The sequence below is a fragment of the Tiliqua scincoides genome, chromosome 4 (assembly GCF_035046505.1).
Source record: "Tiliqua scincoides isolate rTilSci1 chromosome 4, rTilSci1.hap2, whole genome shotgun sequence".
Lineage (NCBI taxonomy): Eukaryota > Metazoa > Chordata > Lepidosauria > Squamata > Scincidae > Tiliqua > Tiliqua scincoides.
In genome coordinates this window covers 112,086,106-112,110,521 of record NC_089824.1, presented here as the reverse complement: position 1 = coordinate 112,110,521, position 24,416 = coordinate 112,086,106, and the positions used below count along the sequence as shown (strand labels likewise).

General features: G+C 42.8%; 1 protein-coding gene across 3 annotated transcripts in view; it reads left to right on the top strand.

The window, feature by feature from the left end:
- Positions 1-24,416, top strand: part of COP1 (COP1 E3 ubiquitin ligase) — a 192,349-nt gene that overhangs the window by 105,920 nt on the left and 62,013 nt on the right. For all 3 annotated transcript variants that reach the window (XM_066623834.1, XM_066623833.1, XM_066623835.1), the window contains exon 15: positions 1,625-1,741. In XM_066623834.1, coding sequence (XP_066479931.1) covers positions 1,625-1,741 — 117 coding nt within the window. The remainder of the gene's footprint in view (positions 1-1,624; positions 1,742-24,416) is intronic.

Sequence of the window (24,416 nt, the reverse complement as noted above, 5' to 3'; positions counted from 1 at the left end):
GCAGATGGCAACAGCTTTGGCATGGCTTGTGTACTGTCTCATTGAGCTGGAAACTGGAAAATTTACTTGCTGAAAAATGATTTTGATCATCATACATTGGGGAGGTTAATATTTATAGGCTGCTTTTTTGTTACCTAAATAAATTGATAAGTCAACTGGTTGTTGCATTTTGGCTGGTATCTTTTAATGCATCTGAAAAACCACTTCCAGTACTGCACGTAGGGGTAAATGTAATGTTTGTATTGGTGATATTGTATTTAATCTGCTAACAGACCCATGGTATTTTTTGTCTGTTTTGAAATTCTGTCATCGATTTAAAACAATGTGCCATCAGTTTACTAACAGCTTCACAGATTACACACACTTGTTGTCAACTTGCATTGCACTAACTCTTGAATAAACTCATTTCATAGAGTACACCCATATTTTGCAAGCTGTCAGATGAAATGCTCACCCATCCCCCACAGGCTCCTGCACTTACCTTTATTTGTGAACCTATTGGCACATAAGCTGTTCTGCCACAGGTTTTCTCTTGAGCATCCTATACTCATCTATCTGTACATAGGTTTCCCACTGAATTTATTATTTATTTGAGAGATTTATATTCCAACTTTTCCATGCCGAAGCAAATGCCCAAGGCGGCTTACAAAGCTCCATCCTAGAGTACAAATGAGGTTATTACAATAAATGTTCTGCAGGCAGTTTTTAGAACCAGATGGAATTTTCACCATGTGGTCTTTACTTCTAGCATCTGGTTATGCCTTCCGAGGAGCTGTTTCAGGTCAGCCAAGCTGTAAAGAGCTACTTGGCTCTGTTTTCTCATGACAGCTTTTTTTAGCTTTCAGTCTCCCATCCAAAATTCAACCAGGACCATTCCTGCTTAGCATTCTTACAGCAGCTTTCCACTCAACCACCAGACCTGACCAGTTGCCTGTATGTTTTCTCTGACACACAAAAATTAAATCTGCATTGTTTGACACTAATGTAGATTGTTGAACCATGAATATATTGAAACACAGCTGAATGGCAGAGAGTCAAATACATTGACTCCTTTGCTGTTGGTTGTAAAAGCCTGCATTTCAGTAGCTTCAGGCATGCTGAGGCAGTACTATGTGCAAAAGGTTCCTATCCTGTGGAAATACAGGCTTGAACAATATTTCATTGTTATTCATTGTTGTAAAATGGAATCTGTTCTACTCAATGAGGATTGACAGACCATCAGAAATAGTGTGTTTGAACCTGCCAGTTTACTAGTCAAGAAAGATAATTACATCACCAATGCTTTTAGCTTATTTTGGTTTTAAAAACTGATTAGGCACAAGACCTCATTGCAGTGCAAGAAGTTTTGACCTGTCTTCCAATTATAAGTCTGCTAGTATGAAATTCTTGTTTCTTTTTTTTCCTCTTTCACTGTTAGTCATGTACAGAGTTTGTGTTTTGTGTCCTGTAATAGTTGCCTTGTGTTTCCTTAAACAATATTAATGGTGAGCAACACTGTGATTCTCTTGCTAGATTCCTAGTTAGCTGTGCACTAACCAAAGGGGGTAAATGTTGCCTATGAATCATTTTAGAAAAACCTTTGCAGCTTGACCTATCTGTTTTATTTGTGTCTCTTTTTCCTTAGTGAAGCTGTGGTCAACCAACCTGGACAATTCAGTAGCAAGTATTGAGGCCAAGGCGAATGTGTGTTGCGTCAAATTCAGCCCATCATCTAGGTACCATCTGGCCTTTGGTTGTGCAGGTAGGTATAACAGCTGACACTTTGTGTTGGTCAACACAAGCGAAACAAAAAGGACATAATTCTTTGGGTATCCAGGGTTTCCCATGTTAACCCATGAGGTTTTATGTGTGGGCTGTTTAATCATTAAGATATTGTCTACTGCCACACTCTGAGCAGTGGTAAAAATTCTTTCCCAATACTTGTCTTTCCCAGTGTAGTCCCTACATCCTGAGGTGGTGCAAACTCCTGATTGGTCTCAAACGTCTGACTTGCCAGGAGGAGGAGATGGTCTTGTACTACTATACTGGCCCTGCCTTTTGTGTAGGAAATCAGGGCTTTGTAGAACGCTTTAGAGATCTGTCTGCAGACATTTTTACAGTGTGATTTACCTGTTGTTCCCTGGTTAAGGGTTGAAGTTGATGTCAAATGCACGCACTTTTGAGAATGAAATCTTGAACCTTCAGCATGTCTTTTCTTCTATTTCCCTGGCTCAAATCATCCGTTACAGTAACTGTCCTGTGAAACCTTTTGTTGGTCTTTGATCCTGGATGGAGGGCTAGGAACCAATAGCCGAAACCATTCAAGATCTTTGATGCAGCTATACCTTCTTTCCTGTTAGCTTAAATCACCCATACCATCTCCTTTCCCCCATAGCAGGAAGCAGAATCTTGGGGCTACTTTCAAAACGTGTTTCTCTTCTTTCTTCATTCCATGAGGAAATGACTTGAAAGTAAAGTTGTAGCAAACCAAGAGCAGAAAATTGTGGAGCATGAAAGAGGCAGCCTATAGTGCAAGGTAACTATCCTGCACTTTGAACCAATAGTTCTGCAGGAGAAAAATCCGTAGCAAAACATTGAAACTCAGAGATGCCCAAGTTGGAGGCAAAAAGTTCCATTATCCTAAAACTCTTTGAGGCTGTGGACCAAGTAGCTTATGGTCAGAGCAGTAGTAGTTATGGACTCAGTCCCCATGGAGCTGACTCAGATGGTGGCAGAAGGGGGCTGCTTCAAGAATAGTATATGCCAATGTGTTCTTGTAACTATAGTTAAGGGGTGTCCAAACTTTTTGGCAGGAGGGCCACATCATCTCTCTGACACTGTGTCGGGGGCCGGGAAACAAAAGAATTAATTTACATTTCAAATTTGAATAAATTTACATAAATGAATGTATTAGAGATGGAACATATGAATGAATGAAGGTCTTGCAATAGCTCAGGGCCTATAAAAGGCCTTGCACAAAGTAAGACCAACCTTTCCTTTACTACTGCTGCTGCATCACAGGCGTGAAACAGCAAGCAGTGGAGGGAGCCCTCGTTTCACAACTCAAATGAGAGGTCGAGCAGTTGTCCTCATGCTGAGAGCAGTTGCATTGGGCCAGTGTGGGCTCCAGCAAGCCTCTGGAGGCCCATGTGCTCATTGGAGACTGGGAGCTCCCTGCGGGCCAGATTGGGAGTCCCTGAGGGGCACAAGTCGCCCGCCGGCTGGGGTTTGGGCACCCTGGTCTAGTTCACACTGAGTTCACTCTTGAATGAGAAAAGTGGCCACTTGAGTCTTGTGGGAGCTCTTGTGACTGAACACATGAGAACTAAAAGAAATGGGAGCTCATGACTAAACACTCCTTCACACATTTGAAAAAACAAAACATGGGATGTCAGAAAAGCAGGTGTCTAGCCTAGCCTTCTATCTGAGAAATGAGCATATGCAGGGATTTTTATGTCTATGGAAGTACACTCAGTTTTGTGAATCCATACTTGCTGTTGCAAATTGTTATAGCCTTGTTACGGGGAGACCAACTTCTCATGTCTCATGCAACCAACAAAGATATCCTCTCCTACCTACCAGGATGACCAGTGCTGTTGCCATTTCAAATGCTGGCTGTTAGCCAGATCGAAAAGGGTACAAATAACACAGTCCAACACACATTTTGCTTCCTTCAACGTTGCACCAATTCCTGGATATATTTGGGGTGCCAATTCCAAAAATGGCGTCCGTTTTGCCCTATCACGTCTAGTTTTGGAGACACGGCATAGCCTCTTCAGTGAATGGTTCAAGCAAGCTTCCTCGTGAGGAAGCCTACACCATGGCTTCCTCATGAGGAAGCTGCTTGAACCATTCACTAATGAGGCTATACTATATCTCCAAAACTAGACATGATAGGGCAAAATGGATGCCGTTTTTTGAATTGACACCCCAAATTCAAACCACCATAAAGTTTGGGAAAAACTTTTCTGACCCTCAGTTTTGTAGGCCTGTGTAATCAGTTTCTTCTAGGAAGCCCTGGAGCTGGGACATCACCACCTACTTTAGCCAAATAATAGTTCAGATCAGAGACTGGGCTGGTAGAAAAGGTAAGGTGACTCTATAAATCATCAGCATGCCAGTGATTTTGCATTGTAGACCTTTGGATAGTCTCTCTGGGTGGCATTGTATAGTTAAATTATAGCTCTGGTAATATGAATCCGATTGAAGGATACCACAAGAACTTCAGAAGTGAACAAATGATTGTTCTGTACTGCCATTCCTAGTGAGTAGCTAGATAGGAAGGAAAATGAGATGGGAATTGGCAGCTTTTTGTGAATACTCATTTTTGCCTTAGTTCAAAAGCATCTGATTGTCCACTATATCAAAAACTCCTGTGAGGCTTAGTAAGTTTTGGAAAATCTTACCTCAGTTGGTCTCCAAACAAAGGTTGTCCAATAGGGTAATCAATCCAAAAACCAAATCCAAAAGCTAGTCCAGAAACTGGATTGAAAAGTGTTGAGACTGATGTGTTTATTCTATGCCAATAAAGGTTGCTGAAACTGAAACTGATGTGTCATCTTGAAATGAAGCTGTAATTCACATATTCAGTTTGTTTCAATCCACTTTGAAGTGTGTATTTAAGGTTGCATACAAGTTGATGTTCATTTTTAGTTAGGCCAACAACTGTTGCTTCCATCTTATGAAAATAAGAACTTAGCTTGTAGTAACATCACAGTGGAAGTGACCAATAGAAGTGTTCAGAACAATTTTTAGAAAGGCCCATGTTAATTGAATCTTGGACAACATGTGTATCATTCTGAGTATTGATTGATAGTAATGTAAAATGAGAACTGCATCATGTTAAGTTTGAGGTCTGAGTTTAAGGAAGCTTGGAAGAACTAGTTCAACTACAAATACATAGTCCAGTGGTTCTCAAAGTTTTAGCATTGGGACCTACTTTTTAGAATGAGAATATGTCAGGACCCACCGGAAGTAATGTCTTGACCAGAAGTGACATGATCAAGCAGAAATTTTTTTAACAATCCTTGGCTGCAATCCTACCCACACTTACCCAGGAATAAGTTCCATTTACTATCAAAAGCATATACATAATTGTCTGTTAAAAGTACAGCTCTGTTGTATTTCCCCAAATGCAGTCATATACCATGGGAGTATCAAGTCTAATATATTAAAAGTAAAATATTGAAATGAATGGGAACCCACCTGAAATTGGCTTGCGACCCACCTAGTGGGTCCCAACCCAGAGTTTAAGAAACACTGGCATAGTCAACATTGTTTGCTTTTGTCTTGTTTTCTGTGTATATGCAGCAGTGTTTAGTAGAAACTAAACACAACTGCATACAAAATGCAGATATTTTTCCTCCATGTTCTTTTTTAAAATGTAACTTTCCATTCTGAAATAATGTATGTAAATCATGAGTGAGCTACTGTCTCAATAATAACACTGATGCATTCAGCCTACATGTTTTCCAATAACTTTCTGATAGTTTTTCAATATTCTTGGAGAGGAATGCGAACGTGTAGTGAATTAAATGGTAGGTTAGGGCCAAGATACAAATTATGCAACTCATTTTGTACACCCAAGAAATTGTATTGAGCTTGTGTTTCTGAAGTTGTAGACACCACATGACATGTAGAAGTCTGTTTCTCTCACTGAATAGACTTCCAAAATCAAGATTGTGGTATCACATAGAGGCCTGTTCAGTGGAGAGAGAATATTGGAAAAAAAAAAATTCCAGTGGGCATGTTCATGCCTGAACATGATCTTGAGATTTTAATCTAGAATCTAGATCAGTGTTGTCCAAACTGTTTGGCAGGAGGGCCTCATCATCTCTCTGACACTGTTTCGGGAGCCAGGGGAAAAAAAGAATTAATTTACATTTCAAATTTGAATAAATTTACATAAATGTATATACTAGAGATGGAACTTATATTAGAGAATGCTTGCAATAGCTCAATGCCTATAAAAGGCCTTGCACAAAGCAAGGCCAGCATTTCCTTTGCTACCGCTGCTGCATCACAGATGTGAAACAGCAAGCAGTGGAGAGGGCCCTCGTCTCACAACTCATGCAAGAGGTCGAGCAGTTGGCTGTCATGCTGAGAGCAGTTGTATCAGGCCAGCGCGGGCTCCAGCAAGAGGCTCATTGGAAACTGGAGGCTCCCTGAGGGTGGATTGGGAGCCCTCGAGGGCCGCAAATGGCCCCAAGGCTGGGGTTTGGGCACCCCTGATCTAGATTCTAGATTGTTGAGTTTGTACAGAACTCGTATCATCTTGGACTTGCAAGCTAATTATAACCTGTACCGCTACTGTATCTGCAACTCTGAAAACAAAAAGTGAATTATTTATTATTATATGCCTTTAAGGCACTTGGGTGGTTAATGGTTTGCCCCCTCATTGTATTCTTACAACTATTCTGTTAGGGTAGGCCAGGTGAGAGAGTGACTGGCTTCATGTTGCTTGGTATGTGTCATGGCTGAGCAGAGATTTAATCTGTGGCCTCTCTAGTTTAAGGCCATTTACATTTATTTGCAAAATTTGTACCTTGCTGTTCATAAGAATACCAAAGCAGCCTATACAAGGAAGAGTAAACAAAACTAAACAATTTTTTTTAAATCAAGGTAGAAGAGAGTTTTAAAACACTTTTTGAAACAGGAAGGTCTTCATTTGATCCTGAATTAAACACACAGTATGGCCATGTTCATGTGTGTGGTTTTTTTAAACTTAAATTGCAGCCATGGAAGGGAATAATCAGGATCATAGGGGAGATATTTATTTTTTACATCTTTGTTCTGACAAAATGACCCCTCCTTGACTGGTATTTGCCTCTGGAGGGAAGCTTCCTTCATTTGTTCCTTCATTGATTTTTTTATTTGATTTGATTTGTAATCCACTTTTCTCCCCAGTGGGCACCGAAGGCGGCCAATGATAAAATAGAATAAAATACAAAAAAAGGTTAAAATACAGAAAAATCTATAAAAGACAATAAAAACAGAACAGTAAAAACAATATACAAACAATATAAAACAACCAAATATAAAACTCCTACTTTGCATCCATCTTCTTTCAGAAGTAGGATTGTGCAAATGTGGGTGCTGCATCCTTGGCTGATGGGGGGATATGCTTACATACCCGAAGAGGTAATGAAAACCTGGACAGCACAGGACTGCAGTTTAGGATTGACAGGGAACTAGTTGAAAAACACTTACTTGACCAGAATGTATTCAAGTCATTTGGATGAGAGGAACTGCATCCTAGAGTACTAAAGAAACTTGTGGAGGTACTTGCAGAGCCTCTGTCAATTATCTTTGAAAAATCCTGGAGGACGGGGGAGATGCCACTAGACTGGAAGTGGGCTAATGTGGTCCCAATCTTTAAAAAGGGGAAAAAAGACGACCTGGGAAATTACAGGCCTGTCAGTCTGACTTCAATACCAGGGAAGATATTAGAACAAATTGGGAAGCACACAGTTTGCACACATCTAGACAACAACTCAGTGATCAATAGAACCCAACATGGATTTGTCAAATATAGATCTTGCCAGACAAATCTCATCTCCTTTTTTGATCGGGTTACTAGCTTACTGGACTGTGGTAATGCGGTAGATGTAATACATCTTGACTTAGTGTTTCACAAAGTCCCACATGACATCCTAACCAGCAAGTTGGTAAAATACGGGTTCGATGATGCAATCGTTAGATGGATTTGCAACTGGTTGGACGGCTGTACACAGAGGGTGTTTGTCAATGGCTTCGCGTCAACCTGGAGGGCGGTTTCGAGTTGGACCCGGTTCTCTTTAATATCTTCATCAATGACTTGGATGAAAGGATACAAGGGAGCCTCATCAAATTTGCTGATAACTGGAAGGAGTTGCAAACACAATAAAAGACAGTAGAAGCCTTCAGGAAGACCTAGACAAAATGGAATACTGGACTGAAATGAATAAGATGAAGTGCAACAGGGATAAATGCAAAGTTCCTGCACTTGGGCAGAAACAACCAAAGATGCAGGTATAAAATAGGACATGGCTTGGCAGCACTACATGTTAGCGAGATCTTGGAGTTGTGATGGATCACAGGATGAACATGAGTCAACGGTGTGATGCAGTTGCAAAGAACGCGAATGCAATTTGAAGCTACAGAACCGTAGCTTCCAAGTCATGAGAAGTTGTGGTTCCGCTTTACTGTGCACTGGTTAGACCTCACCTGGAGTATTGTGTCCAATTCTGGGCACCCACTTTAAGAAAGATGCAGCCAAATTGGAGCAGGTTCAGCGGAGAGTGATGAGGATGATCAGTGGGCTGGAGGACAAGCCCTACGAGGAGAGGTTGAGGGGACTTGGCATGTTCAGCCTGGAGAAGAAAAGTCTGAGAGGGGATATGAGAGCTCTCTTCAAATACCTAAAGGGCTGTCATATGGAAGAAGGGAATAACTTATTCTCAACTGTCTCTGAAAGTAGAACTAGAACCAATGAGTTCTGCAAGAGAGGAGATTTCGATTAGACATCAGGAAAAAATTCCTGACGGTAAGGGCGGTTTGGCATTGGATCAGATTGCCAAGAGAGGTGGTGGACTCTCCCTCTTGGAGATATTCAAGCAGAGGCTTGACAAGCACCTGTTGGAGATGCTCTAAGAGTATTGCCTGCCTAAGGCAGGAAGTTGATGACCTATTAGGCCCCTTCCATCTCTATGATTCTATGAAAACAGCCAGCAGTAAAAACGCCATTAAAAACCTTGTAAAACCAGCTGTTATATGGCCTCAAAGGCTTTTGTAAATAAAAATGTCTTCAGGCCTCGCTGGAAAGTTAACAAAGAGGAAGCTGTCCTCAGCTCAAAGGGGGAGAGAATTCCATAGCACATGCACCACCATAGAGAAGACCCTGTTTCTGGCCGCCACCCCCCTGGCCTTTCTCAATAGTGGCACTACCAAGGGGGTCTCAAGAACTGATCTTGAGGTCACCATGGCATGGACCACAGTGGCCAGATCTGACTGAGACAGGTACACTGCTTCTGGTGCATCAGCCGAAGCTGGGCAAAGGCCACAGCAGACACCTGGGCATCCAGGATTTGCTGTGAGTTCAGGATAACCTCCAAGTTGCGAACATAGCTCCAGTGGGAGATTCCTTCCCAGGACGAATAGCATTAATAGGGGGCATTTCATATAGTAGTTAGAGGTTGGACTGAGAAGAGCACCTGGGTTCAAATTGTCACTCAGCCATGTACGTAGTTACCTGAGTGATCTTGAATCTGTCAGTGCCCCTCATACTAACCTCAGACACAGTTTTTATCATTTTTCACATTTTTGTACCACAGTTGCTTGTGCCGCAGTCTCAATCCAAGTCCTTCTGTGGTTGCTGTTTGGACATACTGCGTGTTTAATGTAATGTGTGGTTCTGGCCATAAGTACAACATTTTAACCATCATTTCATACTGGCTGCCTGTATTCTTTAACATTTAGTATGTAGTTTAACATCCTGCTGTAGGAACCCTGCAAGTTGTGCGAAGTAAACAGGGAAAGTGATACAGCTGTATTCCATGTCAGTTCATCCCCATTCCATTAGGTTTCTACTTGAAGCTGAACAAAGACTTGAGGTACTGTAGTTGATATTGTGGTGGCTAACACTGATTTAGGGCAGTGCATAGTAAGTTTTAATATCAGCCAAGCACTGTCCTTGCTCATTCTTTTTCATGTTAATGCTTTGTGTCAGTGCAGTTGGTCTAGCACACTGTAAGCTTGGTGGAGTTGATGTCCTATGTCTGTATAGGAAGCTTCTGAACTCAAGTTGGTGTGGTCATCATTAAACCCTCATCTTGGCCACCTGTCTACAATTGGGGCAAACACGCCTGCGTTCTGGGGTTACCTTTTAATTTTACCCTCCTGCTTTGGCATACTTTGCATAAGGGATGCCACTGCTCCCTTCTGAAGCATAGTCCAGCTCTTCTACCCATTAATAGTTTGGACCGACGTGCCTTTATAGTAAGCAGTGTGAACTTCAAAGCCTATTCACCTGTAGGCTAAGAGGTATGCATATATGCTTCTATATGCTACATAGTAAATATTTGAAGTTCTATGCATCCCTTCGACCCCCGGTGATTAAAAAAACAAAAATTTTTTGGTGTGTCCTTTCCAATCCCTCTGCTTTCTTATCACATTGTGAACATGTGAAAGCTCTTTTTATTATAATTCTTATATCTTAAACTGCTTTATTAGACATTCTCTTTTCATTCAGAGATATAGATAAAAGGCACTGGAGCAAGAGTCTCTTTATCTTGCATTTCTTTTTTCATGCCCCAAGCTAAAAATTACTGGAATAGTTTTTTTTTTTTCATAACTGTCGTACTTATGTTTCCCTGAAGGTGCTGAGTTGGCTTTTTGCCATAGCTGTCAAATAAATGATGCCAAAAGGTAAAAGCTTGATAAATATCAGAAAATGTCCCATTTAGCCCAAACCTGGATTTTTTGAATTTTTTTTTTATAAAGTTGTTTAGGATTTTGGAGGAACGATGAAAGTCCAGAGTTCTTTGAATAGCTGCTCAGAGTTAGTTTGTTTCCTCATCAAGGAAAATAAGTTATTTATGTTGCTAAATGTGCAGGTGGATCAAAGCCCTCTTTGGCCTTGCCCCCCATCTGTTTGTTCTAGCATGTCCAGTCTTTATTTTATTTTTTTACCTCTTTTATTTATTTTACCTTTGCTTCTCCAGCTCCCTCAATCAGTCTCAACCATCCAAAGATCTCCTGCTCTACCTTTTCTCTCTTATACAGGTTGAACCTGTTTATCCATGGATTTTATATCCATGGATCTGGCTCAACGCGAGACCCCCAGACTGTGTTGTGCTGAGCTGTGCTTCAGTTATCTCCAGAGGACTTTCTGAAGCCCACAGAGGCCAGACGCATCCACCCGCAGCCTCTGCAGGCTTCAGAATGAAGCCAGGAGGCAAAAAGAGTTACTTCCCCATACCTCAGAAAGTTTTAAAAGGCATTAAAATGTCATTTCCGGTTTCCCAAGGGAAACTGGAAGTCAGGGTTTTGCCTGCGGGCTTAATTCTGAAGCTTGCAAGAGGCCCTGGGCAGACTTCAGAAAGCCTTCCGGTTTTTTGTATCTGGAGGGGTATGTCTGAGAATGGATCCCTCATGGATACTAAGGTCCCAGCTATAATCCCTTATTCTTGAAACCTCTTCCCAAAAGATATCTGTGAAGCTGCCCTTCTTCCTAAAACACCTCCTTTCACTTGAGACGTCTTTGGTACAACCCCTTAGTCTTCATACACATACTCAGTCTTCATTTCAGTAGGGTAACAGGTCCCCTGTATATGTACTGGTTCCATTCTGGTGATCCGTATGGATGTCAGAACACATGTAGGTCGAAACAGCCAGTCCTTGCCATCCCAGTGCTGTTGCACCTGTTCGAAAGCACCACAAAGGGTTGTGCTTGCATAGTAGCACCAATGCTGCCATCTGTAACTCAGGGAGGTAATGCATTTTTCCTGTTTACTCTGTCTACTTTCTCCTCTTCCACTACTCCCCCTACTTCCTCCTGTGTGTTGTGTTTCAGACTGGTAGTTCTTTGGTGCAAGACATTTTGCTATCCCTCTATAAAACGTGATCAGTACTGATGACACTATTATAAACAGTAAAAAATTTAAAATGAACAGAGCAGGATAAGGACTGGCTCATGCCAGTCACGTTGCTGTTGATCTCCACTTTTGGGTGCCTAAAACCATAAACCAGTGATGCTACAGGTTGTAAACCATAAAATGGGCAGCTCATCCTGTCAGTAGGTTGCTTGTAATTTATAACTATGCATTATATGTAGTTGAATACACCTAGAGAAACAATCTTGTGTTCTGCATCCTTTGCATAGAAAGCCTTGAGTAAAACAATAGATGCAATGAGTTAGGACAGGCTTATCCAGTAAGTCACTGACTTTACTAAAAAGATCATTTTGCCTCTTGCCATGAAAGACTGTGGTTTGCCTTGGGAGAACCATTTAAACTAACATCTCGGTACAAATTTGTTGTAGGTTGTTTTGGGATAAAATTTAATTTAGAACTGTTAATAATAATAATAATAATAATAGCTAGAGGCAGTTGCGTCACTAGAGTTCGTGTCACTAGGGGATGCCAGTGCGTCATCCCCCCCCCCACGCAGTGGGCAGGGCAACACCCCAGATGGTGGGCATGGTAATGAACCAGCACTCCGCCCCCACTGGTTTTTTGGCTGTACCTTTTGATGGACAAAGATAGAACACATTCTGCATGAACTTACGCATTGATTGATATATAACATGATGGTATTATTCTTCCAAATTATGATTTTAGTGATTTTGGTCACTAGTGGTGTCACACACACACACACACCCACCCACCCGGGTGTCAACTTACTAACACCTTATTGCAGCAGTTCTCAAACTTTTAGCACTGGGACCCACTTTTTAGAATGAAAATCTGTCCAAGACCCACCAGAAGTGATGTCATGGTGGAAGTGACATCATTAGGCAAATTAAAATAAATCAGTATAATTAATTAAAGTAAAACAAATAATTAAATAAACAGAAGTGTTCCACCAAGTGAATTTCCTCTGCAGCCTGCCTGCAATAACCCCCCCCCCAAAAAAAAAACAACAGTAAGGTTTTCAGCTCTACCCAGTACCCAGTTCAATTTAAGAACTTCTGTTTAAACCAGATCACTGTCAGAATCCACCTGACTCTGCAAGTCTCAAAAAGGTTTGACTTATCAGCTGAAGCCTCTGTTTTGATCCTTTTTAGTGGGGGGGGGGGGGAGGCTGCCTTCTGGAGTATTTGATGAGCTCCAGTTCCATCAGATCAGGACCATTCTGGTTGCCTTGCACTCGCGTTCACCTGATCTTGCACACTAGCCAAGGCACATTTACTTACTTGTGAGTAAATGCGGCCGTGAGGCTTAGTTTCACTTTCCATAGGACTCAATACATTCATCTGCTTGGAGGGAGGGACTTCCTTCTCAGGTGTTTTTGGGGGCTGCATTCATTCGATCAGAACCATTTTGGTGTCGTTGGATTCCTCTTTGCCTGCCCTTTCCGACAGACTAAGGCACATTTCCCTGCTCGCAAGTAAACATGCAATACGGCTCACCTTCACTTTCCATAGGGGTCCATGCATTTTTTGTTCTCTGGTTTTTTGGCCATAACTTTTGATAGAGAGGAGATATTTCACTCTGGGTTTTTGCATTGCATTCTGCTCTAAATTCTGCATCCAACAGTTTATAATATGATGGGGCTACTCCTAAACACCACAATTTTAGTGCGTCACCCCCAGTGCGCGTCACCCTGTGTGGCCCGCACCCACCTAGCAACTAGAGGAAGCGACCCAGTGACTAGAGGAAGCTAATGAAAAGGAAGTGGAGGCTCTGTTTTGCAGATAAATTGGGCATATGAGCATAGAGCAGTAGTTCTCAAACTGTTGGGTCACGACCCACCAACTTGTGTAAAACTTCCCTGTCCCTTTAAAGGGCAGGGGTAGGGGGCAGGTAGCGAAGTGATCCCCAGGATTGCGTCACTAGCTGGGGTAAGGGGGTTATTTTTACTTATTGAGGCCTGTTGGCAGGTGCAGGAGTTGCGGGTTGCCCCCAGCAGCCCTCCGTAGGGTTCCCCAATGTGTACAGTGTTGACAGAATGTAAGAGTGTTGAGAAAGACTGGTCACCAAGCAGGAGTGAAACCTTTCTAAGCGCCTGGAGAGAGACTGATTGATGGATTGTCTGCCAAATGACTCTATCTTACATTACAAAGGTCAGCAAGATGGTTTTTAAATAACCTAGCAAAGGGACATTGTTTTTTAAATGGCTTTGCTTTAATTCGATTTTTACCATCCACTGAGTTCTGGAAACAGAACCCTTGCCAATAATGAGACTCAACCTGTAGTTAACTTTTGCTTGTATCAGCCTGTATCTGCTGCACCTGTGGTGCTTGGATGCTTCCAAGCGATATTTTCAGCCTGTTGCCAGTTAGCTGCCTCTTGCCAATTCTGATGTGGTAAACAAATAGCCTATATAATCTTGTGGTTAATTTAGCTCATTGCTCTCTGACCTTACTGGATGCTAGTAGGCAACGTCGACTGTTGAGTCACCTGGAAATGCTGTTAGTTTTGTGCCTGGAAGTGCCCACATAAGTTCATGCTCTTAGATTTTAGATAGGTGGTTCCCTGACTTTTTCAACTGGTGGCTCCCTTGACCTACTGGGCCGTTGGCCATGGCTCCTTGTTAGGGCTACAATCCTATACATTGTATAGGGTGGCAGGTTTTTTGTGAGGACTCAGTGGCTCCTTTGGCTGGTTTTTGTGCCCCCCCCCAAGAGAGCCATGGTTCACAGTTTGGGAACCATTGTTTTAGACATATAAAGAGCTAGGACCGCCATATAAAGAGCAGAGGCTGCCGCCTGACACTTCTGGGTAATGGCGGTCCTGGCCACTGTGGCTCCCAGGGGCACACCTCCAGGGGTGCTGGACCTTACCTGGAGGTGCCTCCCCGCACACCCGCTGCCTCCTTCAGAGGTTTCTGAGAGCAGGAGAGCCGGAGAGTAAGAACTAGTTCACATGAGAAAAATAGTAAAACTACCTTTCATTCTTCCTCCTTTCCTTCCCAGCTGGTTCTCACCCAGCCTGTTAAGATCTTGAATAAGGTATCTTGTGTGGTTATTTAGAAGGTTATTTAATGGAGCTATTGCAGACAGCTCTGTGAAAAGCTTTGGACAAGTCAATAAAAATGTTTCTGGCATGTGAAGGTTCATGCCAGGACATTCATAGGACAGTTATGGTCCTATAGGATAGGAAGGTTCATGAAGGACATTCATAGCCCAGTGAATATCATCTGTAACCTCAAGCAATAGCAAAACTGTTCAATTAACATTAACAACAACAAAAAACGGTGGGATTTGCTTTGAGGCCACTAGTCCCCTTGCAGCACAGGGGGGTAGTAAATCCATGCTGTTGTTGAATACCACTTAAAAATTTGCATCACCCTATGTTGTGAAAGATACTGCTTGAGTAGGACAGAACTAAATCAAATAGAAAGAAAATGAGTGTTCAGAATGCTTTCTCTCTCTCTCAAACAATTCCATTTACAACATTCATCCAAGGAGGGGGGTGCTCTGATGATTGTCTTACCATGTTCCTCATGTTGAGTGATAAATCAACTGGGGCACCTGAGTATGATACTTCATACATCCCTGAGAGTTCTGGCAGGCTGAGAGGGGACACTGTTCAGTGGTAGAGCACATGCTCTGTATTCAGAAGATTCCTGGTTCAATCTCAGCATCTCTAGTTAAATGGTGTTGAATAACAGGGCTGAGATGGATCTCTGCTCAGGAACAATCATGGCAGACAATACTAGGTCAGAACGACAAATTATTTAATATGTATAAAGTATTTGTTTATGTAAATATAGGACAGATGCACAGCAGGTATCTCTTCCCCCCCCCCCCCACAGAAACCATTGTATTTGTTCAAGGTCACTGAGAAGGAATTTGAGTTCTGTGTCTATGTTGCCCTGTTTATGAGGGATAAAATATTTTACATAATTTTTGGGATTTTTTTTTCTCCTCTAAGGTTACTGTCTGACAAATAGAATAAAAATAAAAGCAAAAAATATTAGAGGAACTTTAATTGCAGAAGCCAATTACTTGTTAAGATGGTTTCTTACATGGAAGACTTCTTAAGTAAGCAGTTCTACAACAGCTGCAAATACCTGAAGAGTGGTAGCTCTTAAAGCTGCGTTTGTCTCTTTTGCTAATGGAAGGTAAGGTTTATTTTTGGTTCCAAGACAGCCATTTTCAACCAACCACAATTGGTCCACAGGTGTGCCACAGGAATTTGGGGGAAGGTCATTTATTAGTAGGGCCAATGGGGAATGTGAGCCCCCCACTGGCAGCATGGTGTGCCTTGTCAATTGTCAAAAACCTGATGGTGTGCCTTGAAAATTTTACTGCCTTGTCAGTGTGCCCTGATATGAAAAAGAGCGGCGATTTTCAACCTAAGACATATGGTTTAGGTCAGTGGTTCTCACATATTTAGCACCAGGACCCACTTTTTAGAATGAGAATCTGTCAAGACCCATTGGAAGTGACCATGGAAGTGACCCATTGGAAGTGACCCATGACCAGAAGTGACATCATCAAGCAGGAAAATTTTTTACAATCCTAGGCTGCAATCCTACCCACACTTACCCAGGAGTAAGTTCTATTGACTATCATCGTTAAAGGAATATACATAGTAGCTTGTTAAAAGTACAGGTCTGTAACATTTCCCCAAATGTAGCCACATACCATGGTAGCATTAAGTCTAATACATTAAAAATAAAATATTGAATTGAATGGGGACTCACCTAAAATTGACTCCCGACCCACTGTTTGAGAAACAGTGATTTAGGTAACACTATTGCAGTCAGATCACCCATAGCCATACTGTGTTGTGGAACACACAATATTTCTTTAATTATTGTAAAAAAACTATCTTTTAACCTAACATAAGAAGAGCTCTGCTGGATCAGGCCTAGGGCCCATCTAGTCCAACTTACTGTATCTCACAGCGGTCCACCAGATGTCTCAGGGATGACAAGATATTTGCCTCTTGCTGCCACTTCCCCTGCATCTGGCATTCTGTTTACCCTTGCATCTATTTACCCATGACGATAGCAGACTGTGGCTTGAGTTTAACTTGGGCTACCTTGTAAAACACAAGTGATCAATTTTAAAACATGAAACTTACTGAACACACTGTCCCACCCTCACCTGTCTGGGGTAGGTGTCAACTGCCAATTTGGATGATGGAAAAAAATTCCTACCTGGCCCTCATGATGAGTGACCAGCTAATTTCCGACTGTATGTACCCATCACGGCTTGCTACCTGTGATGGATTTTTCTTCCAGAAATCTGTCCAGTTCCCTTTTAAAGGCATCTAGGCCAGACACCGTCACCACATCCTACAGCAGGGAGTTCCACAGACTAATTACATGCTGGGTAAAGAAATATTTTCTTTTGTCCTAATTCTCCCAATACTCAATTTTGGTGGATATCCCCTGGTTCCGATATCATGTGAGAGAGAAAAGAGCATCCCTCTATCCACCCTATCCACCCCTTCATAATTTTGTGTATCTCAATCATCTCCCCTCAGATGCCTCTTTTGTAGATTGAAGAGCCCTAAACACTGTAGTCTTTCCTTGTAAGGAAGGTGCCCCAGCACAGTAATTATTTTGGTCACTCTCTTCTGCACCTTTTCTAGTTCTACTATGTTCTTTTTGAGATGAGGTGACCAGAACTGGACACAGTACTCCAGGTGTGACCTTACCCTCAATTTATACAATGGTGTTATAATATTGGATGTTTTATTCTCAATTCCCTTTTTAATAATCCCAAACATGGAATTGGCCTTCTTCACCATCTCTGTACATTGGGTTGACACTTTCATTGAGCTGTCCACCAGCACTCCAAGATCTCTTTCCTGAGCTGTCACAGACAGCTCAGAACCCATTAGCCTATATGTGAAGTTTTGGTTTTTTTGCCCTAATACACTTAACTTACATTGAAATGCATGTACCATTTTCTGCCCAGTCTCGCAGTTTGGAGAGGTCCTTCTGGAGCTCTTCACAATCCCTTCTGAGCTTCTCCACTCAGAAAAGTTTAGTATGTGCAAACTTGGCCACCTCACTGCTTATCCCTGTCTCCAGGTCACTTAAGAACAAGTAGAAAAACACTGGTCCCAGGACAAATCACTAGTGCACACCGCTTTTCACTTCTCTCCATTGTGAAAACAACGCAATGACACCCACTCTCTGTTTCCTGGTCCTCAGCCAATTCTTAATCCATAAGAGGACCTCCCCTCTTATTCCCCAACTGTGGAGTTTTCTCAGCAGCCTTTGGTGAGGAACTGTGTCATACGCCTTCTGAAAATCCAGATATATAATATCCATGGGTTCTTTTGCATCCATATGCCTGTTGACCTTTTCAAAGAATTCTAAAAGGTTTGTGAGGCAAGACTTACTCATACAGAAGCTGTGCTGATTCTCCTCAGCAAGGCTTGTTTCTCTGTGTTTTTTAAGATTTTTCTCTGCCATCTCCAAGTCTCCATTTTTTTCCCCCTTTCCCTGCCTTACCATCTAGTGGGCCAACCACTTCTCTGGCAGGTTTCCTACTTCTAACATAGTTGAAGAAGCTTTTATTATTCCCGTTTATGTTGCTTGCCATGCTTTTCCTTAAAGTCTTTGTTGTCCTCCTGTATCACCTGCTTACATTTCTTCTCCCATAGTTCCTTCTTATTTTCATTTGGGCAAGACCTCCATTTGCCAAAGGAAGCTTCCTTGCCTTTTCCAGTCTCTCTAACTTGCTTGTTAGCCATGCCAGCACCCACTTGGACTTGGCTGAACCCTTCTTTCCTTGCAGTATACCTTTCCACTGGGTCTCTATTACCCAGTGTTGTTTTAAACAGCCTCCATGCACTCTGGTGAGATCGGACTCTTTTTACCTTCTCTTTCAACTTCAGTTCAGTTCAGTAGACCTTTATTGGCATAAAATACAGAGAAAGAACAAAACAAAACAAAAATATACAAAGACACCACAACATAGACATCAGTCATTTCCTCACATACTGCCCAGAGTTCCAGAGCTCTGCCTGGCAATTACCCCAGATAAAAAGGCAGCGACCCTATCAAGGGTCTCAGAGTCAGATGTGGAAAGGAGAGACTGAAGCATGATTGAGTCCTCCCAGCCCTGCATCCTAGTTAGCAAAGGGCCTAGATATTTCTTGCGTGAGACGTCATGAAGTGGGCAGTAGAAAAGGGTATGTGTTATGGTCTCAATACAATCCCTACCACACTTGCATTTCCTCTCCGAGTAGGGAATACCACTGAACCTGCCCGATAACACGGCTGATGGAAGAGCATTACATCTTGCAAGTGTGAATGCTCTCTGAGCCTGTGGGCACTCCAGGTGATAAAAGAAGGAGGCCAGTTTCCCGAAACTGATTGGAACATGGAGATAGAGTGGAGAGCATGTGGTTCTGGCGGCACTAAACAGCTCTTGTTGTTCGATGTCAAGAATTCTTTCTTTGACGATTCTGTAAGCAGCATCACACCCAATCATGCCTAGCTCTGCAGTGTCCAGCCCTATTGACTTGAGCTTGGTTAGAAGATCAGTGATCTCTAATGGCAGGACTGAATCCGACAATAATTGGAGCATTAGACCAGAGGAGGTAGGGTTAAATAAAGTCCTAAACCAAAATTTCAGTAATCTAAGCCAAGCAGTCGTCTTTAGCCGAATTAACCCCACCTCAAGACACAGAACCGAGTAGGGAATGCACCTGGGTAAACCCAAAATCTTCCGCAGAAAGGAGGCTTGAATGCGTTCTAATGGTTGGGTAATAGCCTTATACCAGACGGGAGAGCCATAAAGGACCAGGGAAAGAATCTTTCCCTTAAATGCCTCCAGAGCAGCTGGAACATAACCATTGCCGCAGGTAAAAAAGGAACGGGAAATAGCTGAGGACGCCAGTTTGGATGCGTTCTGCACTGCCTTACGATGAAAAGCCCAAGTGAGCCTGTAATGGAAGTTGATTCCCAGGTACTTGAAATGCTTAACCTGCTCCATTTTATTGCCATTACAAGACCACTTAAAAGCCTTCCATCTATTGGCAAATATCATTATCTTAGATTTAGCATAGTTGATTTGCAATTTGTTGGACAGAAGATACTCTTCAGTGCGATTCAGCAGACGTTTTAGGCCAATCCTAGTACGGGATATCAGTACTGCATCATCCGCATACAGAAGTAGCGGCACTTGGCTTGCGCCAAGCTTCGGGCAATGGCTATCTACTTCCTTCAGGGATGGGGCAAGGTCGTTTAGAAACAGATTGAAAAGCATGGGGGCCAAGACACAGCCCTGTTTGACCCCTTTGTTGGTAGCGATGGAATGAGTTAGATTCCCACTCCAGGAGCGTCTAACCCTGCATGAAGTATTTAGATGGAGGGACCTAATCAGCAACAACAATCTTTTATCAATCCCCATGTTTTCCAACTTGGACCAAAGAAGCTCCCTATCCACAGAATCGAAGGCACCTTTCAGATCAAGGAAGGCTACATAAAGGCGAGCCTTGCATATCCTAACCTGCTTATGGGCCAAATGAGATAGGATCAAACAATTGTCCAAAGTTGATTTGCCCCAACAGAAGCCAGATTGCTCGGGGCCTAAGATGCCTTGCGAAGTAACCCAGAGAGTAAGTTTATTGCATAGATATTTAGCATAAATCTTACCTATTACAGAAAGCAAACTAACGGGCCGAAAATTTCCTGGTGTGGTAGGGTCACCCTTTTTATGGATAGGAATAACTGTCGCTGTAAGCCAGACATTGGGCAATAGGCCAGACCTGTCAATCACTGTAAAGACATGGGCAAGTAACTGGGCCCACCATTCCGGATCGCCTTTTAAAAGCTCAGGTGGTATTTCATCTGGACCTGCAGCCTTCCCTGGCTTCAATTGCATAATTAGTTCTTTAATTTCCTCAGGGGTCACAGGAGGCCAGATAGGCAGATCCACAGAGGTGAAGTCAGGGTAGGCGTCTGGGGATTTGCTCTTATCGTAAAAAATGTCTGTGAAGTGTTGAACCCATGTAGATGATGGAATAATAGCAGGGTCGTATGTTTCTGATCTACACGAACCTGCTACAACTGCCCAAAATTGTTTATTATTTTTTTGTTGAATTGCTTGATGCAGCTTGTTCCACTGAGTTAAAACAAACCTTTTCTTTTTCTCTGTCAATAAAACACTTAGTTGTTTTTTAAGGATAGAGTATTTAACCAAACACTTGGAGTCATTGTACTTTCTAAAATCTAAATAAGAAGCCCTAATACACACCTTAAGATTCCTACATTCACTGTCAAACCAATCCTTTTTGTCAAATGCACCACAGGATTTAACCAACTTAGGCTTCGTACTCAAAACCTTAAAAACGTGACCAATAAAACCTTCAAAGGATTTGATTTGAACAAGGGGATCCGGATCCTGTAGAATGCCTGATAAAAAATCTCTGCTTGCTGGTTCCGTACTTAGACGATGGAAATTTGGGGAAAGGGCGCTGTTAGCCACAATTTTATACCTACACTCTGGATTTGTATCATAAGAACATAAGAACATAAGAACAGCCCCACTGGATCAGGCCATAGGCCCATCTAGTCCAGCTTCCTGTATCTCACAGCGGCCCACCAAATGCCCCAGGGAGCACACCAGATAACAAGAGACCTCGTCCTGGTGCTCTCCCCTACATCTGGCATTCTGACTTAACCCATTCCTAAAATCAGGAGGTTGCGCATACACATCATGGCTTGTACCCCATAATGGATTTTTCCTCCAGAAACTCGTCCAATCCCCTTTTAAAGGCGTCTAGGCTAGACGCCAGCACCACATCCTGTGGCAAGGAGTTCCACAGACTGACCACGCGCTGAGTAAAGAAATATTTTCTTTTGTCTGTCCTAACCCGCCCAACACTCAATTTTAGTGGATGTCCCCTGGTTCTGGTATTATGTGAGAGTGTAAAGAGCATCTCCCTATCCACTCTGTCCATCCCCTGCATAATTTTGTATGTCTCAATCATGTCCCCCCTCAAGCGTCTCTTTTCTAGGCTGAAGAGGCCCAAACGCCGTAGCCTTTCCTCATAAGGAAGGTGCCCCAGCCCCATAATCATCTTAGTCGCTCTCTTTTGCACCTTTTCCATTTCCACTATGTCTTTTTTGAGATGCGGCGACCAGAACTGGACACAATACTCCAGGTGTGGCCTTACCATCGATTTGTACAACGGCATTACAATATTAGCCGTTTTGTTCTCAATACCCTTCCTAATGATCCCAAGCATAGAATTGGCCTTCTTCACTGCCGCCGCACATTGGGTCGACACTTTCATCGACCTGTCCACCACCACCCCAAGATCTCTCTCCTGATCTGTCACAGACAGCTCAGAACCCATCAGCCTATATCTAAAGTTTTGATTTTTTGCCCCAATGTGCATGACTTTACACTTACTGACATTGAAGCGCATCTGCCATTTTGCTGCCCATTCTGCCAGTCTGGAGAGATCCTTCTGGAGCTCCTCACAATCACTTCTGGTCTTTACCACTCGGAAAAGTTTGGTGTCGTCTGCAAACTTAGCCACTTCACTGCTCAACCCTGTCTCCAGGTCATTTATGAAGAGGTTGAAAAGCACCGGTCCCAGGACAGATCCTTGGGGCACACCGCTTTTCACCTCTCTCCATTGTGAAAATTGCCCATTGACACCCACTCTCTGCTTCCTGGCCTCCAACCAGTTCTCAATCCACGAGAGGACCTGTCCTCTAATTCCCTGACTGTGGAGTTTTTTCAGTAGCCTTTGGTGAGGGACCGTGTCAAATGCCTTCTGAAAGTCCAGATATATAATGTCCACGGGTTCTCCCACATCCACATGCCTGTTGACCTTTTCAAAGAATTCTATAAGGTTCGTGAGGCAAGACTTACCCTTACAGAAGCCATGCTGACTCTCCCTCAGCAAGGCCTGTTCGTCTATGTGTTTTGAGATCCTATCTTTGATGAGGCATTCCACCATCTTACCCGGTATGGATGTTAGGCTGACCGGCCTATAGTTTCCCGGGTCCCCCCTCTTTCCCTTTTTAAAAATAGGCGTGACATTTGCTATCCTCCAATCTTCTGGTACCGTGGCTGTTTTGAGGGACAAGTTGCATCTCAGGGACAAGTATCCATCTCAGCTTGTGATGGAACACTCCCAGAATGGAGGTCAAGGACCAAGATTAAAGGTAGATGGTCACTAAGGGTTAGGTCCCCAATGGCAAAATCTTTCACATGATGTTTCATTTTAGTGGAAACTAAAATGTAATCCACAACGCTGGTACCACGAGATGATACAAAAGTAAATTCATCAGCGTTGGGGAACTCTCTTAGACCATTGAGCCAGATCATGTTAGAGCTGATGGAAAACTTAGCAAGGGCCATACCATTAGCATTATAGTATGCATCTTTGGACCGCCTGCTTAATGCGCAAATGGGGGGGAGGGAGCTGTCATCAACCACATCCCAGGCTCTGCGAAAGATATCTGCTGAATTTCCCACGCTGGCATTTAAATCGCCCAGCAAAAGAATTTCAGCATGGGGGTGGGCCCTCTTAAGGTCATTCATACATGATGATAGATCATTCCAGAGCTGGGTCCTTTGTAAACTATTAAGCAAAGGAGGGATATAAGTGTTGACGCAAATTAAGTCAATGTCTGCAAAAGACACCCTCAGTGCTTGTATCTTGCAACAGCCTGGAATGATGTCTAGAGGGCATGACTTAAACTGCTTCAGTACAAAGCTGGCTAAACCCACCAAAGGACGACCATTAGAGGTGGATTTAGTTGCAGGTACTACAAAAGCCTTGTAGCCAGGGATATACAGATGGTCCAAAGCCCATGTCTCCTGCAACAGAATAATGTCAAAGGTTCTAAGATAGCTTAAGAAGCCACTGTCATTTTTCTTATTCTTCCACCCTGCAATGTTCCAGGAAAGAATTTTTAGTTGGGAAGAAGTAGCAGGGGCTGGAGAAGCATTAATTAGTCAATCTTTGCTTCCTGATGGACACTCAGCACCAGAAGGATGATGAGACATGCAGCTACTCAGGGCTAAGTTGGTCACCGGAGATGGTGTAAAATCCCTGGAATAAGGGACGGGAATTGCCTCAGTGGCTACTTCTAAAGCAGATTGATGAGCAGATGCTGGCACTGGAAGGGTCAGAGAATGGATTTCATAGGTCGAAGTTTCCGTATTATAATTGAGAAGTTCTGCTTTAACCCTGTCCAGGGATCTGATAATATTTATTTGTTCTGGTCTTGTGAGTTCCTTAAAGGCGCTGATGGCACCCTCCACAATGTCATCCCCCTCCAGCTGTAATTCCATTATCAGATCTTTAGCCACCAATGCAGGAGGATCTGCCCTAGGGCCTTGTTCAGTTGACAAGGGGCCTTTGGGGGCTGGGAGCGCCCTTGCAATGAGTGAATGGTCGTCAGTAGGTAAATGCATTGGGAGGTCAACTTCTTTCAACTTCTTTCTAACTAACTCATTTGAGGGAAGTCTGCCCTTTGGAAGTTAAGGGTTTTTGTGTTGAATTTACTTGGCACTCTTTACCCAACATGCATAGCAAAAGAGATTGCGGCATGGTCACTGTTCCCTAAGGAAACAGTACCATTCACATCCCTAACCAGGTCCTGAGTACCGCACAATATTAAATCCAGAGTTGCATATCCTCTGGTGAAATGCAAGGCAAGTTACTCCAAGGCACGGTCATTAAACATGTCAAGAAATCCAGTCTCTTTCTCGACCAGAGCATGAATTGACCCAATCGATATGAGGATAATTGAAGTCCCCCATGATTACAACCCTATGCCTCCCTGATTTGTTTCCTCAT